This window comes from Numida meleagris, chromosome 13 (assembly GCF_002078875.1).
Source record: "Numida meleagris isolate 19003 breed g44 Domestic line chromosome 13, NumMel1.0, whole genome shotgun sequence".
Classification (NCBI taxonomy): Eukaryota; Metazoa; Chordata; class Aves; order Galliformes; family Numididae; genus Numida; species Numida meleagris.
The window spans coordinates 14,910,206-14,924,875 of record NC_034421.1 but is presented as its reverse complement, the minus strand read 5'-3'; the positions used below and the strand labels follow the sequence as shown (position 1 = coordinate 14,924,875).

The 14,670-nt window shown below is 52.3% G+C and overlaps 1 protein-coding gene across 9 annotated transcripts; it reads left to right on the top strand.

Moving 5' to 3' along the window:
- Positions 62-13,330, top strand: LOC110405928 (galanin receptor type 2-like). Of its 9 annotated transcripts, none has more exons than XM_021411772.1 (4): positions 62-248; positions 3,046-3,163; positions 4,149-4,548; positions 7,046-13,274. In XM_021411772.1, the coding sequence occupies exons 3-4, from the start codon at positions 4,175-4,177 to the stop codon at positions 7,782-7,784; spliced, it is 1,113 nt and encodes a 370-aa protein (XP_021267447.1). In that variant the 5' UTR covers positions 62-248; positions 3,046-3,163; positions 4,149-4,174; the 3' UTR covers positions 7,785-13,274. The 9 variants fall into 9 exon arrangements, with proteins under 9 accessions (XP_021267447.1, XP_021267446.1, XP_021267443.1 ...); XM_021411771.1 differs by having other exon boundaries at positions 2,938-3,163; XM_021411768.1 differs by having other exon boundaries at positions 1,014-3,163.

The following is a 14,670-nucleotide window of genomic DNA, read 5'->3' as shown; positions in this document are numbered from 1 at the left end:
CTGCGGGGCGTGCACGCGTGAGGAGCGCGCGCTGTGTGCTCGGTGCGTGGTGCACACGCGGCGCGTGGTGCACGTGTGCGACTGCCAGCGCTGCACAGTGGGAGCGTGGGAGCGTGTGTCGGGGCGCGCGTGCATACATACATAAAGGTGCGCGGCCGTGAGCGCCCGGGTTGCGCCGGGGCCGAGGTGGAGCGAGGAGCGGAGCGGAGGCGGCATCAGTAGCGGAGGCGGCAGCGGAGCGTGGCCAGGTAGGATCCTGCCGGCGGGAATGGGGCTCCCCAGCGCCCGGGTCCCGCCGGTGTGAGCAGCCCGTCCGGGCCAAGAGAGCGGGAGCGGGGCGGGAGGGCGGCGAGGGGAGCGGCTCCCGGGGCGGACACGCAGCCCCAGCCTCGACCGTGCCCGCTGCAGGAGCGGGGGGAGACCCCGGCTGCCCGCCCCGGCTCGGTACCTGCCGGGGGCTGGGGGGGGTGGATGCGGCTCCCAGGCTGAGCACCGAGCTTGTCCCGCAGCAGACCAACCGAGGTACCTGCACAAATGGGGAAACGGAGGCACGCTTTGCTGGGGACAGCAATGACAGCAGCAGAATGAGCAGCCCACTTAAAAAGAGAACTCGAACCGCCTGCTCCACCTCTCCTCCGTTTGATCCCGTCTGTCCAGTCCACGAAGGGCCCGCAGCCCCCATCCCACCACTGCTGCCAGACCCCCGTCCCCGCCCCTCCGCCTCCTCCCGCCCTCCGTGCCGTTCTCTGGCCGCAGGAGCTGGCCGTGCCGTCCCCGGAGACCCCGCCGGAACGCGCTGCCGCCCCAACGACGGTCAGTGCCGGTCCTGCTGCTGCCCTCCCCGGTTGTGTCTCCTGGGTTGCCGTCCCAGCTTTGCCGCTGATTCAGGTCTCATCCATCCCCGGCAATGTTACCTCTCCGTGTCACAGCGCCTTTGTCCCTGCCAACCCTGAGCAGCAAATGTGGGAGAGGAACCGCATTGCCCCTGGTCTCCTTATTCTTTCTGTTCACAGTCTCTCTCTCATTCTCTGATAGCGAAGACTGTTCAGAACCAAATGAAACTCGAGGGCATCGCCGTAAACTCGTTCACAAAATGGTCGGGTGTCAAACGGTTGCAAAATGCTTCCAAGGGACAACAGTGAGGGTTCCTGCTGGCTTCCTGGGAAGATGCTGAACCGGGACTGGGAGTATCCCACTCCAGCAGAGGTGCTCTCAGTCATTCCTTGAGAGTGTGTGTGTATTGCTTACAGACAAACATACCTCAGAAGGGGCAGTGCTGCTGTCACTGTGGGCTGTTGCTATCGCTGTCCTGCCTGCAGGCAGCGCTGCACACAGAGAGGGAGCTTCAGAACTAACGGAGTAGAGATAAATGTTCATTTCTCTGCTCCATCAGTGAGTGCCCTGATAGCTACTAAGCCACCACTTTACGTTCCCCGTGACTCAGCTCCCATCTGTAAAGGGAAACAAAGCACTGCTGGGCTTTATACAGACAGGTCATGAGTTGTGGGCAACCAGGGAGAACCCTAAAGCTGTGGGAAAGACACACAGCCAGGCACTTAGCAGCCTGCCACCACCTCCTGCTAGGCACCATGCTCCTGGTCACTCGCTGTCCCTGGGAAGAGCATTCCCTGAATTCCTGTTCTTACAGGCTCAAGAATTGTGCTTGAAGCTGAGTGGTAAATTATAACCGAAGTGGCTCCCTGACAGTCAGAAACAATTTTTGCCAAGTGAAGCATGAACTGCTCGCGTGCACATCAAGGGATGTCAGATGTGGGCTGTAACCAGGCTCTGTGACGTGCCGGCACGCTGAAGTGATCCCACAGCAGATCACACCGGTGAGGGGATGTCTGCAAGGCTGCCTTCTTTGATTTGCTGAGAGGCGTGGAGGTATTCCCTGTCTTTTTGTTCTCTTTAGATCAGCCTTTGAAGAGTCTGTGGCTTATCTGCCTTGCAAGAGAGAGCGAAAGAAGGGCATCTGGTGATGAGCAGGATGGTGGGGGGGGTACAGCAGTCACCCTAGCAGGCAGCACAGGCACTGTCTGTGTGGATGTTAATACTAAGCTGGTTTCTGGACGAGCTGTCAGATGTTAGAAAGTCTTTGCCAACGCCTTTCTCAGACCTACAGAAGGACCTCAGTGCCACAGCCTTGCACAGGGTATAGCGTAGAGCACAGCCTAAGCCAGTGCAATCAAATAGCAGTAGGAATAAAACACCCATAACAGCCTGAGCTGCTCTCTGCTGCATGCAGGGAAGCTCTCTGGTCCCAAGAGTGTTAGATAACAACAGCCCCAGTCCCTCAGCCATACACTGGGACCAGACTCCCTGGCAGGTCTGGGGGAGCTCCCCTGCTTCCCATACATTCATACAGTGTGGGGTGTTCAGTTCATCCATGGCTGCATGGTGGACTTTTGGTTGTACTGAGAACCAACACTGCCATTTTAATTGGTTTTGTTCGCACACCAAGGCAGAGCTGAGATCATGTCTACCAAAGATGAATAGCTTGCACCTCAGTGCTGGTCAGCCCACCTTTCTGGAGGAGTCAGTTCATCCCACTGCCATACATGCAGCACAAATAAGCCATTCCACATCTTTGAACATCGAGGTTTCTATGAAGTAGAAGAGGCTAAGCCAGAGATCAAGTTTCTGTGCTGCGCCTGCCACAAGGCAAATTCACATTCAGACAGCCCTGAGGACCCCTCTGCTTCAGGATGGGTAAGTGTCCAAGGGAGAGATCTACATGTCTAGAAATGAAGGGCAGTGAGCTGGGTCCCAGAGAGAAGGGGTAACTGCATGCGCTTCCTCCCCTGATGGAGGAGGGGCTGTCACTCCAGGAGGGGCATTTGACTCGTACCAGCTGCTGGGCAGTGTACAGGAGGCCAAAGACTGCATCCCATGCTTTGTAGCTTTTATGCACCTTTAACACTTCCTTCATTGCAGCAGCGGTTGTGGTGAACAGGGCTTGCAGTGAGTCCAGGCAGCTGACATCCCCAAATCTGCTCTGATACCTGGAACACCTGCGGACCTTCGCTCTTATGCCTCTTGCAGCGCTTCTGGTTCAGGCACCTGCACTGCCCGTGCTCCCAGGCCAATTCCCAAACCTGAAGCTGAATACACGAGCTAGAACTTGATTTCTTGCAGAGAGTCTGCGATCTCCGTACTTGTGGTAAGCCGGCCTTGGACCACACACTAGTAACCACAGCACACCCCTGAAAACACTGCACAGAAGAAAGAACTCCAGTCATGTTTATTCAAGGGAAACTATGCCTGTATGCATAGATAGATATAAAAGATATTGTTCCAGCTCCCGCACTAAAAAAACCATGCAGACAGATTTCTGTGCCTGTGACAAAGAAACTAGGGTTTCTCCACAGAACCTTACCTTCTGTTTGCAGTCCAAATGCTTATTTTGATGGCAGGGGACTGATACAGAAAGCCCAGTTCTGGGGGAGAGCTGCCCTGTGGGGCAGAGAGAGGGAGTATGTTTCTGGATCACTGAAAGCAAAGCACGGGGTGTCCCATCAGAGTTGCCCTCCCCAAAAAGTCATCATTTGGGCACAACATGGAACTAGGTAGTAGCTGTCACTGCCAAAAATGTTTCCAGTCTGTGTCTAGTGTGTGATGCTTGTTCTAGGAGCAGGTACTGAAAGGGCTGGAAACACGAGCTATAAAACTGTAGGTCGGTATTGGCAGAGCAAACACCTCAGGTCATCCAGCTGGTTGGTTCGAGGTTGGAGCTGCTGGGAACAAACCTCACACCCCTCCCACCATCAGCTGGACCAGCTGGGAGGTGAAAATCCTGGCTCCCTTCTCCCACACAGATAGAGGGTGTGCCACCAATGGGGACAGATGCTATCCTCTCTGCTCCCCCAGGCCCCACCTCCAGCATCATAGGTCCAAGGTGACATTCGAGCCTGAGGTGTGGATTCCTTCCAGGGTCAGAACTGGGGAGCAGGGAACCCATTCCTCCCACCCTGCCCCCACCTATCCTGCAAGCCAGCAGTGACCAGAAGAACCTGCTGAAATGCATATGTGTCACAGAGCTGAGAGCAGGGCTGCCTGTGTCCTGCCAGCCAACAGGTCCGTCAGCCAACCTAACAGGCCAAGCAGTGCTTCTCCAGTCTCTCACCTCTCTCCCTGTGTTGCCACAGGCTCCAGCACCTCACCACGGCGCAGAATGATGGAGCACGAGGACTTCACCAGCTTGGCTGGGTACTGGAATTCATCTGACAGTTACCAGTTCAGCCCTGCTAGTGTCATTGTCCCTGTGGTCTTCTCCCTCATCTTCCTCCTGGGCACAGTTGGCAACAGCCTGGTGCTGGCAGTGCTGCTGCGCAATAGGCAAATGGGCCACAACACTACCAACCTCTTCATCCTCAACCTCAGCCTGGCTGACTTCTTCTTCATTGTCTTCTGCGTGCCTTTCCAGGCCACCATCTACTCCCTTGAGGGCTGGGTCTTCGGCTCCTTCATCTGCAAGGCTGTCCACTTTTTCATCTACCTCACCATGTATGCCAGCAGCTTCACACTGGCTGCCGTCTCTGTGGACAGGTAACAGCCTAACAATGCCCTGGGGCTGTGGAAGGAGGACAGTCAGGAGAAGCTGGGTAGAGTGAGAGCATGGGAAGGTCACAGCCCATCACCTTTAGGCAAATCATTCAAACCAGAGTGGTAATAGTCTGTGCCAAAGGCAGTTTAGGGACTGATTTTCCCTTCTTCTAAAAGCCCCCAAGCAGCACTTGCAGCTCTTCCAAGGGCAGAGCTGATGCTGCTCCTGACTGTGCTTCCCAGACCTGCTTTGTGGTTAGGGCACTTGAGACCCAAACTCAGCTCCACACTGTGCCAGGGACACCCACTGCTAATCACCTAGCCCCAGATCAGAGGCGGTACTGCGAGGTAATAGCTACCCCTAAGCCACCACTGCAGAAAAGTTTCATGTTGGGGACAGCAAGGTGAACAGAGGGCACTGTGGGGGAAGCCACATAAATGCACAAGAGGGATTGCTCATTCTCCTGGAGCTGCCAGCTCAGAACAAAACCTGTCACCTAACAGTTCCTGCTGCCTCACTTCTCCCCAGCCCTTCTGGGCCCCACAGCACCCTATACAGAAGGGCAGCCACACCATGAGGCATGTTTCTTCTTGGGAAACCACCTAGGCCACTTGGGCTTTACTGATGGCATCTACACTGTTCCCAAGGACTCTGCCTAGTTCTCCCTCAGGGTGACTGCAGTCAGCTGCCCCACTACTGACTGAGTCCACGCTGGTGGTGTGGGATGAGGAGGAGCTCCATGCTGGGGTGAGCCCCAGCCTCTCCTGCCATACACAGAACGTGCCCTGGCCCTTCTTGCTCATTGTGCTTGCTTCCGAGGGTACGAAGACAAGACAGAGTCAAACAGCCCTCTGAAATAAGGCTGCGGGCAGAAGGACACTTCAGTACCTGTGCTCTCAGGTCCCAGTAGCAGGGAACCTCTGGGATGGGTTAAGTCCCACTGAGCAGTGTGGTTGTGCTGTTCCTCCGGTCTCCTTCCACTTCGTCCTGCTCCTGGGTGATGCCTGCAGGGCCGTGGTATCAGGCAGTTCTCTCACCCCAAGAGGCTGGCATCCCAGATGGGGTGATAGTGCAGGATTCCCAACAGAAACATCACACACCTCTGGATTTCTAGTGCTTATGTGCTCTATCTGTTGCCACAAGAAAGATCTGAGATTTCTCATGTTCCCTGAAAGCTGGCATCTCTTCTGGCACCTTGCCTGCACATTCTCTGTGTGGGGCACTCCTCAGCCAAGGCCTGTCAGCCTCCTGACCAACGCCAAGCAGCAGCTCAGGCCAGCCCTGACAGCCACAACAGATGGTCGACTCTTACAGCAACATCTCAGCCTCTTGTTTTCCTGTACCTACATCACCTGGCTGCAGTCTGCTGCTCCAGCCTGCTCAGAGCTGGGGACAGTATCTCAAAAACACCCTCCCAAAGGACACGTTGGCAGGGCATGAGTGCCTGTGTTCTTCTCCTTTCTGGTGGCACTTGCATGCTGTTGTGTGATGGCTACATTTCAGCATAACGTTGCATGATTCTTCCGCAGTTGCCGGGAGCCTTCAGGGTGAAAGGACCAGCAAGCAACAAGAGTTTTGCCACACATGTGACCCTTTTGACCAACTGCCTGTTTTATCTCCCTGCTCTGCTGGCCTGACAGTGCATCGCATGGATGTCCTTCCCTGGGTGTTGGCAGGTGGAGACTGCAGTGGTTGTGCTCCTTTTTGTGCTGACAGCTTTTCTCTATCCCTTACCCACAAGCACCGAGCCACCTTCTCTCCTTTCTGACATCTACTTGCAGCTCCTGCAGGAGTGCAAAGCAAACATGGTAAAAGGGATTCCCATTTGCTGCTTGTTTCCTCTCCTGCCTAATGTATGCAACAGCGTAGACCACCACAGAGGCAGTTCTGCCAGCTTTGTCCTCCAGTGTTGCCTGGAGGTGGGTAAGCAAAGCTGGCCATCACGCTGGCCACTGTTGCTGGAAGAGACATGTACCCAAAGGCAAAAGTCTGCCTGGCCCTGCTGGTACCCAGGCAGAGGCAGACACAACCTTGGTTACAGGGAGCAAATCCCTCCATTTCCAGTCTGATTTGTGAAAGCCAGAGAAGGCTGAAAACAGGCCCTGACTGGGCAGGAACCTGCACTGTGTCCATCACCCAGTGAAGCTTCCTCTGATCTTGAAACCTCAGTTCAGACCTTTTTCTGCTGGATGAATTCTACCAAGCAGTGAATGTCTGTGTGGTCTCCACAGCCCCATATCTCTCTTCCTAGCTCAGGATATAACCCACCCCACCATGTGCAGATGAACCAGCCAGCCCAGGCCTATGGGAGGAGAAGCATCCTTACTACAAAGAGAAAAGACCCAGGACCGTATCTCTAAGAGGGCATGAGATATCATGTAGGGCCACTACTCAGGGATCTTCAGGAGAATGAAGGAAACCCTCTTGTTCCTGGTGTTTATGTGGCCAGGCATAGCTAGACTGAAATCTTAGCTCAGCTTGCTTTGCTCTCTCCTCCAGGTACCTGGCCATCCGCTATCCGCTGCGCTCCCGGGAGCTGCGAACTCCCTACAACGCGGTGGCTGCCATGGCTGTGATCTGGGGTCTCTCCGTGGTCTTTGCTGGGCCCTACCTGAGCTATTATGACCTGATTGAGTGGGAGTCCAGCTACATCTGCATGCCTGGCTGGGAGGAGTGGAGACGCAAGGTCATGGACACCAGCACATTTGCCTTTGGCTATGTCATCCCAGTTCTGGTCATCAGCCTCTCCTACACCAGGACCATCAAGTACCTGTGGACAGCAGTGGAACCCCTGGAGGACATGTCAGAGTCCAAGAAGGCCAAGAGGAAGGTAACTAAAATGATCATCATCGTAACCATCCTTTTCTGCCTATGCTGGCTACCCTACCACGTAGTCATCCTCCGATACCTCTATGGAGATTTCCCTTTCAACCAGGCCACCTACGCCTTCCGCCTGCTTTCCCACTGCATGGCCTATGCCAACTCCTGCCTCAACCCCATCGTCTATGCCTTGGTCTCCAAGCATTTCCGTAAGGGCTTCAAAAAAGTCTTCAGCTGTCTCCTGAGGAAAAAGCACCGCAACAAGGTGCACGTGTTACACGCTGCTCACGTTGCTCCTGGCTTTGAGGCAGGCTCCACTGAAGTGTCCCATGTGCATGAGGAAAATAACAGGTGTGAGCTGAACCCGGACTCCCTGGCAGTTCCCTCTGGTTCTTCCAAGCACCTTCATGTTTCTTAGTAGCTCCACATCATCTGCCAGCCCAGCTGCACCATCTGCCTCAGGCTACCCCCTCCCATTGAATGAGACAGGATGCTAGGAAAGGCAAGTCAGAAACTTTGCTATATCCTGCTTCTGGCCTTGCTGTTCCTCTTCTTTCTGGGTACCAGTTGTTCTCCTAAGCCATCTCCCCACAACATCCTGTGTGCAAGGGAAGGAATGGGCCCACACTTTCTCCTGATCCACAGCCCACCTGGAGTTCAAGGACTGATGCTCCAGCTCCTCTGTTGACTCTCATCGTTCTAAGTCCTCTGCTTAGTAGCCTCACTACACTGGACACGTTTGTTGTCACGTGGTCCTGTATTGCTTGCCTCCCGTTGTTTGATTTGGCCAAAGTGTTTCCCATGGAGTGGCAAGGGAGACAGGCAGCATGAGCAGGCCCAGGTGAGCAAAGGTGGGACAGAGAGCAACCAGCATTGCCCATGGATGGTTACAGTGATGGCTTTTGCACTGGCTGTGCTGTTCTCCCAGTGGCCAAGTCCTTCCCTGGGGTGTGGGCTGTGGGCTGTCTGTATGTGTGTGATGTTGCTGATGTAAATACTAGGGAGATGTTTTTCTGATTCAGAGTAAATAAATGCACTTCCCTAATCCAGGCAATAGTGGGGTCTGTGATTGTCATCTAGGATTGGAATGGACTATCCATAGCTCAGTGTGACCTTTTTCTTAACTGGTATAAATCGGAGTACTACAAAAATTTCCAACCAAGCAATTTCTGCAGAGCCAAACCCTGCCTCGTGTCCCCACTCCCACACCACAGCCATGTTTACTGACATGATCACTGGGCCTCTCTGCTCATCCTCAGACCACACCTAGGCAGGAGGAGGTTCAGAGGAAGGCTCTTTGGATGGGCTTTGTCCTGGGTTTGCCAAGAGGCCACCATCATCATCTTGCTCCATCAACATATAGTCGCACACACTCCCTCACCTCAAGCCATTAAACTCCCAGCCTGGGAAACCACACATGCAAAGAGTCACTGCCCAGAGATGTACAGGCTTTCCCTTACCCCGTCTGCACATCCATCTGTGTCAGATCAGTCACTCCACAACACAGCTGATATTTTTCTCAGAAGATAACCAACCTCCACCAGCCACAGCTCAGAATCTACCATCAACATAACATGATGGCTTTGCCCGGCCCTCACTCTTTGGATGCCCTGTGAGCTGGCAAGCAGCCAGTGGGCAGGGTGAGCTGGGTAGTTCAGTTGTGGTTTGTCCTTCCTGCATAGCTGAGTCTTTGCAAAGGGGATGTGGGAAGCTCTCTCTCCGCAGTGCAGCAGATGATCGTCTTCAGGGCATGCTGAATGCCATCTCAGGATCCCAACATACAATCCTGCAGCTTCAGGGAGGAAAACTCTCATCTCCTTTTCTGACGCCGATTAGATGTAAGTAGATGCCTTCCTGCTGTTACTAAATTACTGGAGATGGAGAAAGCCTCTCCAGCTGAGTTTGATCTGAAAAACAGATCTGAGAAAACCTGCAAACACAACAAACTCCCACACCAGAGACTTGCACTGAAGACGGAATAATTTACCATTCCCCCCTTGCTGTGCTCAGTACAGTCCAGCCAACTCTCACCACTAACTCAGGGGCTCTCTTGCCTTTCCAACATGACTGCAGTCTTGCAGAGCTGGACAAACACAGGAGCAATGTATACCTTCCTTCCAGTTCTAGGACTGGAACCTGTATGGAGCAAAACATGACTGGGCCTCCAAACCAGCTCGCTGCATTCTCAGTCCCACTGGCAAAGCCCTGCTACTTGTCCAGCGCTGCTACCAGTTCCACTGCAGGTCAACTTGAAAATGCCAGCACTGTAGGAACCCAGAGCAGGAGTGGTGGTTCCTGTCCCAAAGACTCTTCACTCCAACCAGAGCTGGGCAGCAAGAATTCAAGGGGAGCCTCTCTGCAGGGCTGCAGTTGCTGGCTGGCTGAGCAAGGCTTCCAGGGCAGCAGCTTGCCCAGCAGGTGCTGAGCACTTCCATCAGTGAAGCACCCCTCTGGTGAATCCTCATCCTGATTCCTAAGCAAGCTTATTAGATACAGATCCTGGATCCCTACACCCAATTGCCTTATTCTGTCCTCTCTAAAGAATATATTTCTCTTCAGTCCTTCCCGCTTCTCCAGCACCAGGGCAACTTTTCTTCATTCACAAGAGTTGGACTTAACAAGCTGGAGAGCAATTTCCAGCCTGTTTGAAACCAATAATAGACTCTCCAGATTTACTCTTGGCTGCTGGAGTAAATTCAGCTAATGGTGATTGCCATAAACAAACTGCTTATTGGTTTGGTTCCTGCCATGGAAAGAACCCCCTGGTGCCTCTGCTAGGCAGCTGAAACAAATGACAGAGAGCTCTCTCCAGCCGAGAAATACACAGAGAGCACTCATAAAACAACAGAAGAACAGTAGCTACTCCAAGGTTTATATTTCCCACCTCTGGCTGTCATGCCACCCCTGGGTGCATGAACAGCACCAGACAGCTCAGGAACAAAGCAGGCAGAGGAAACCCTTGGCTCGGGAGAAGGGGAATCATCCGGCCTGGTTCTTTACTCCCTCTGTGCCCTTGCTAACAACACAGGACTTTTTTCTTTATTCCTTTTTTCATTTTCATTTTGAGCAACTCTGTCCTTCCAGTCTGGCCAATGGTAAAGGTCTTTGTCAGGAGATGATTTTTCTTGGGGGCTCCTGATAGGCTTTTTGCGTGGTATTACCTTGTGGTGCCTGCACCAAAGACCAGCGTAACTCATGCAGAGTGAGCACCCTCTCCTTTGGCTGATGACCAAGGATTGCTGTTTCCATTTCAGGTCATGAACATGTATGAGTTTTTCAGAAGACAGCTCCCATCCTTCATTAGTATTGGCAAAGTCCCTCTATCGGTTCTGCAGATAACCACACAGCCTCCAGCTGCCCCATCCTAACGGGAAACACTTTCTTTGCCTCACTTTCATCAATAAGGAATTCAGGTTTGATCTTCTTCTGCTTGAATCAAATTGATAGGAAAGATCTTTAGCAACATTACTGCTAGGGCTTTCTCATCAGCAGCCTTCTTCTGGGGAAAAATAATTGTCTGTGCAGAAGCCACTAGACAAGAACTAATCAAGCTGTGGCACATTTATCATTGCTCATTAGCCCTGCTGGAAAGCTCCTGGCATGCTCAGACCAGCAGAAATCTAAACCTAAAGTAATTGTGTTGTTTATGTTTTTGTTTTGTTTTTCCCACCAAAAGAAGCCCAAAGATTTGAACAATATTAAGTTTCCCCACAAAATTTACATGGTTTGTTTTGCAGAAGATAGATACCTTCCTGCCTCCCCCAAACAGAAGCTAGCAGAAAACCTCTACTCCCCATGCAGCTCTCAGCTCAGCTACAGAGTGATGTAGGAAAGAGTCATTGCTCTTAGGAGAAAACTGAGATCCAGAAATGCCATGTTACCTATTGCATAAAAACCTCTGCTGCCAGATGCAGCAGTCAGAAAAAGCCACCAGCAGGGGTTTCAAAAGCTCAGTGTATCTAGGCTGGGCTCTCCTCCAGGGACTGCTGGCAAGCTCCTGCTCAGTCATCTCAGGAAGCCAAAGGCAGCACCTTCCCATCTTACATGACTTCCTGACACAGGTGGTGAGAGAACCAACTAGGGAAAGTGCCAAGGAAGGTAACTGAATAGAATATCTTGAGTACTGTCACACAGCACGTACAGGACAACCAGGTAATCAGCATGGGTTTGTCAAAGGTAGATCCTGCCAAACTGATCTCCTTCTGTGATACAATGACATGCTTTGGGGACAAAGGAAAGGTTGTACGTGTTGCTTACCTGGACTTCAGCAAAGCACTTGGTATTGTTTCCCACAGCTTTCTCCTGCAGAAACAGGCTGCTCATGGATTGAACAGATCTACTGTTTGCTGGGTAAAGAACTGGCTGCATGGGCAGTTCCAAAGGGTCGCTGTGAATGAAGTTAAATCCAGTTGGTGGCTGGTGCAAAGCAACATTCCCCAGGGCTCAGTACTGGGGCCAATTTCATGATTTTTGTCAATGATCTCAATGGGGTAATCAAGTACATCCTCAGCAAGTTTGCAGATAACACCAAGCTGGGCAGGAGTGTTGATGTGCTTGAGGGTAGGAAGGGTCTGCAGAGGGATCTGGATAAGCTGGGTCAATGGGCTGTGTCTTGAATCCATGGCATTCAAGAAGGTTAAATGCTGGGTGCTGCACAACAACGCCTTGCAGCAATATGGATTTGGAAGAGTAGCTGCAAAGTTACCAAGCAGAAAAAGACCTGGGGCTGTTGGTAGGCAGCTGGCTGAAAATTAGCCAGCAGTGTGCCCAGGTAGCCAAGAAAGCCAGCAGCATCTTGGCTTATATCAGAAATATTGTGGCCAGCAGGAGGAGGGAGGTGAGTGAGCGGAATAAGTGGCAGTAAGGCTGAAGTGAGAGAGAGCCTGGTGGCCAGCAGAGCACTCAGAGCCTGGTGCCATGGGCAGCAGTTCCTGACATGCACTGAGTCCTGCTGTGCACGTGGTCTGGAAGCAGCAGAAGGGGCTGAAAACAGCCCTGCACCCCAGCACTGGTGATGGCAGTGAGCTGGGAGGGCAGGAGGCCACCGTGAGAAGCAGATGTACACACTCAGGCTTGATGTCCTTCCACATCAGCTGCTATAATAATAAATAAAGCAATTGTGTTTACTGCAAACTGGGCTGAGCCAGAGCACCTGAAATCTGTTATTAAAGAGAAGTAGTTAAGACCTACTTCCCACATGAGCCAGCACAGGCCATCCCTTGGTGTTTGGCTTGGGGGAACAGCAGACCCAGTTTCCCACGTCCCCTGTTCACACAGCTCTCAGGAAGCTCTGGAAATGTCAGAAAGAACTGTTCCACGTCCCTTGGGTGCATGAGAAGCATAGATCTGCTGTCTTGCTAACAGAAGTCACCTAAGCAATTTTGCCCAAACACAAAGATTTTCATCAGGGCTGAAAACCCACAGGTGTTCTGTAGCTATCATCTATAGCTCCTGCTACAAAGGCTCAGTGCTGGACAGACAGATGGCTTTGTACCTCCAGAATGCCTGCCATTCCCCTTTTCTTGCTAAACCTTCCCTCCTTCACACACTCCTGGAGAAAATCAGCTGCTTTAACTCCTCTGTGCAGGGGAAGGTACAGTCAAATGGGGGACCTGTCTCAGCACAGAGAGAGAGGGGAATCTGGTGAGCACATTACTGCTGGGATTGCTGCTACAGCTTGCCTTCTGCCTTTTTGCTGCAGAACAGATGAATTCAAGACCCACGTACTGAGAAACTGCAGTCAGGCAAGCCCTGTAATTAGGAGACTTGACTGCTAGTCACCAGGCACTTATTAACTCAGCAATTAGAAACAAATCAGACAAAGACTCAGAAGGAGGAATGGGTTCTTTCCTTCACTGCATGTCTCACCTGGCTCTCTTGCTGTGTAGCTACCTGCAAGCATAAGAACTTGGGCAGTGTGAGCACTGCTTTGCAGCGCAGCATTCCCAGAGTTTTCACTTCTGCCATGTCAAGCAAGGGCTGTAAGACCACAGACAGCAGGAGTGGCTGGGAGCCTCTTGCAACCTGCTGCTTTGTGCCTGAGAAAAGCTGCCCCATAGCAACTCTCACATCTCTCACCCACCTCTGTGCCCAAACTAGTGGTGCCAGAAGACCAGTCATCTTAATGTACTGAGAAACAGCCTCACAGCTCTGCCAAAGGTCCTGAGCACAGCCCCTGCTACCCCCAGCCAGGGCTTCGCAGCCAAGGGCAGTGTCTACCACCTATGATTTCTGCACTGTTTCTCCTGGCTGCGCTGCCAAGCAGAGGACCCAGCTGCCTTCCTCGCTCTGGTCCCAAACAAAATCTATTGCCACTGCAACTGTCAGCATCCCCAGCAGTGATATTTAAGGCTACTTGCTGCCCCCAGGGGCTTCCCCTGCCCCCCCCCCCTTCACATCCTGACTGGGAAATCCCTAAGCAGGGCAGAGAGCTCTTCCCACTTACTGCTGCTCTTGACTCCTCTTGAACTACAGAACAAAGCCAACATTCTAAGAGAGGATTCACCTCCCAAAGAACTGGGTTTGGTCAGAATCCTAGTTCAGCTCTCACCTGAAAAAGACATACAGAAAGGTGACTGTATTAACATCTAGACAGGAATCAGTGGTGGGTGCTAATGGTCTTCTGCTGCTCATCTTGCACATCCAGCTCAATTCACATAGTTTCTTGAACTGCAGTAACACAATCAGCAGCACATCCAGACAAAGGAAATGGAAAAACTCATTAATAGCCATCAAAGACAAAAAGGAACAGAAACTAGTTAGGAAGGAGAATAAATCAGGAAAGTAACGAGCTCTGAGATTTAAGAGACTGTCGCTGATGGTGGAGAACACTTTGTACAATCCAGGAGTCATTTTATGTTTGGCTGTTTGCTCTGCCTAGTTTTCACTTATTTCTCCTTTTCTTTCTAAAATTGATAAGAACAGGCAGAACAGCTGAATTGAACAGAGCTCTAAGAAGCACCTCTGGTTTGGGAATCCTGACACAACTCAAACCCCATGCCTGCCCAAAGCCGCGGGGAAGTGCTGGCAAAGGCCTACAAAGAAGGGGAGCCCCTGAGCATGGTACCCCAGAGCAAAACAGGAGAAAGCAGAGAACCTGGCACCTTGCCCTGCTGTAAGGACACCCTGTGCCCAGACTGACAAATCGACAATCGATGCCCATAGAGTGGCAAACAAACAAGCTGGTCATAACAGAGCCCGGCTGGCTGCTCATTTGGACCAGTCAGAAAGGAACGTGGCTCAGTGCATGCGAGCTGCAACAAGAACCACAGGAAACAAAGCTGTGGAGAGGCCCCAGCGTCCAC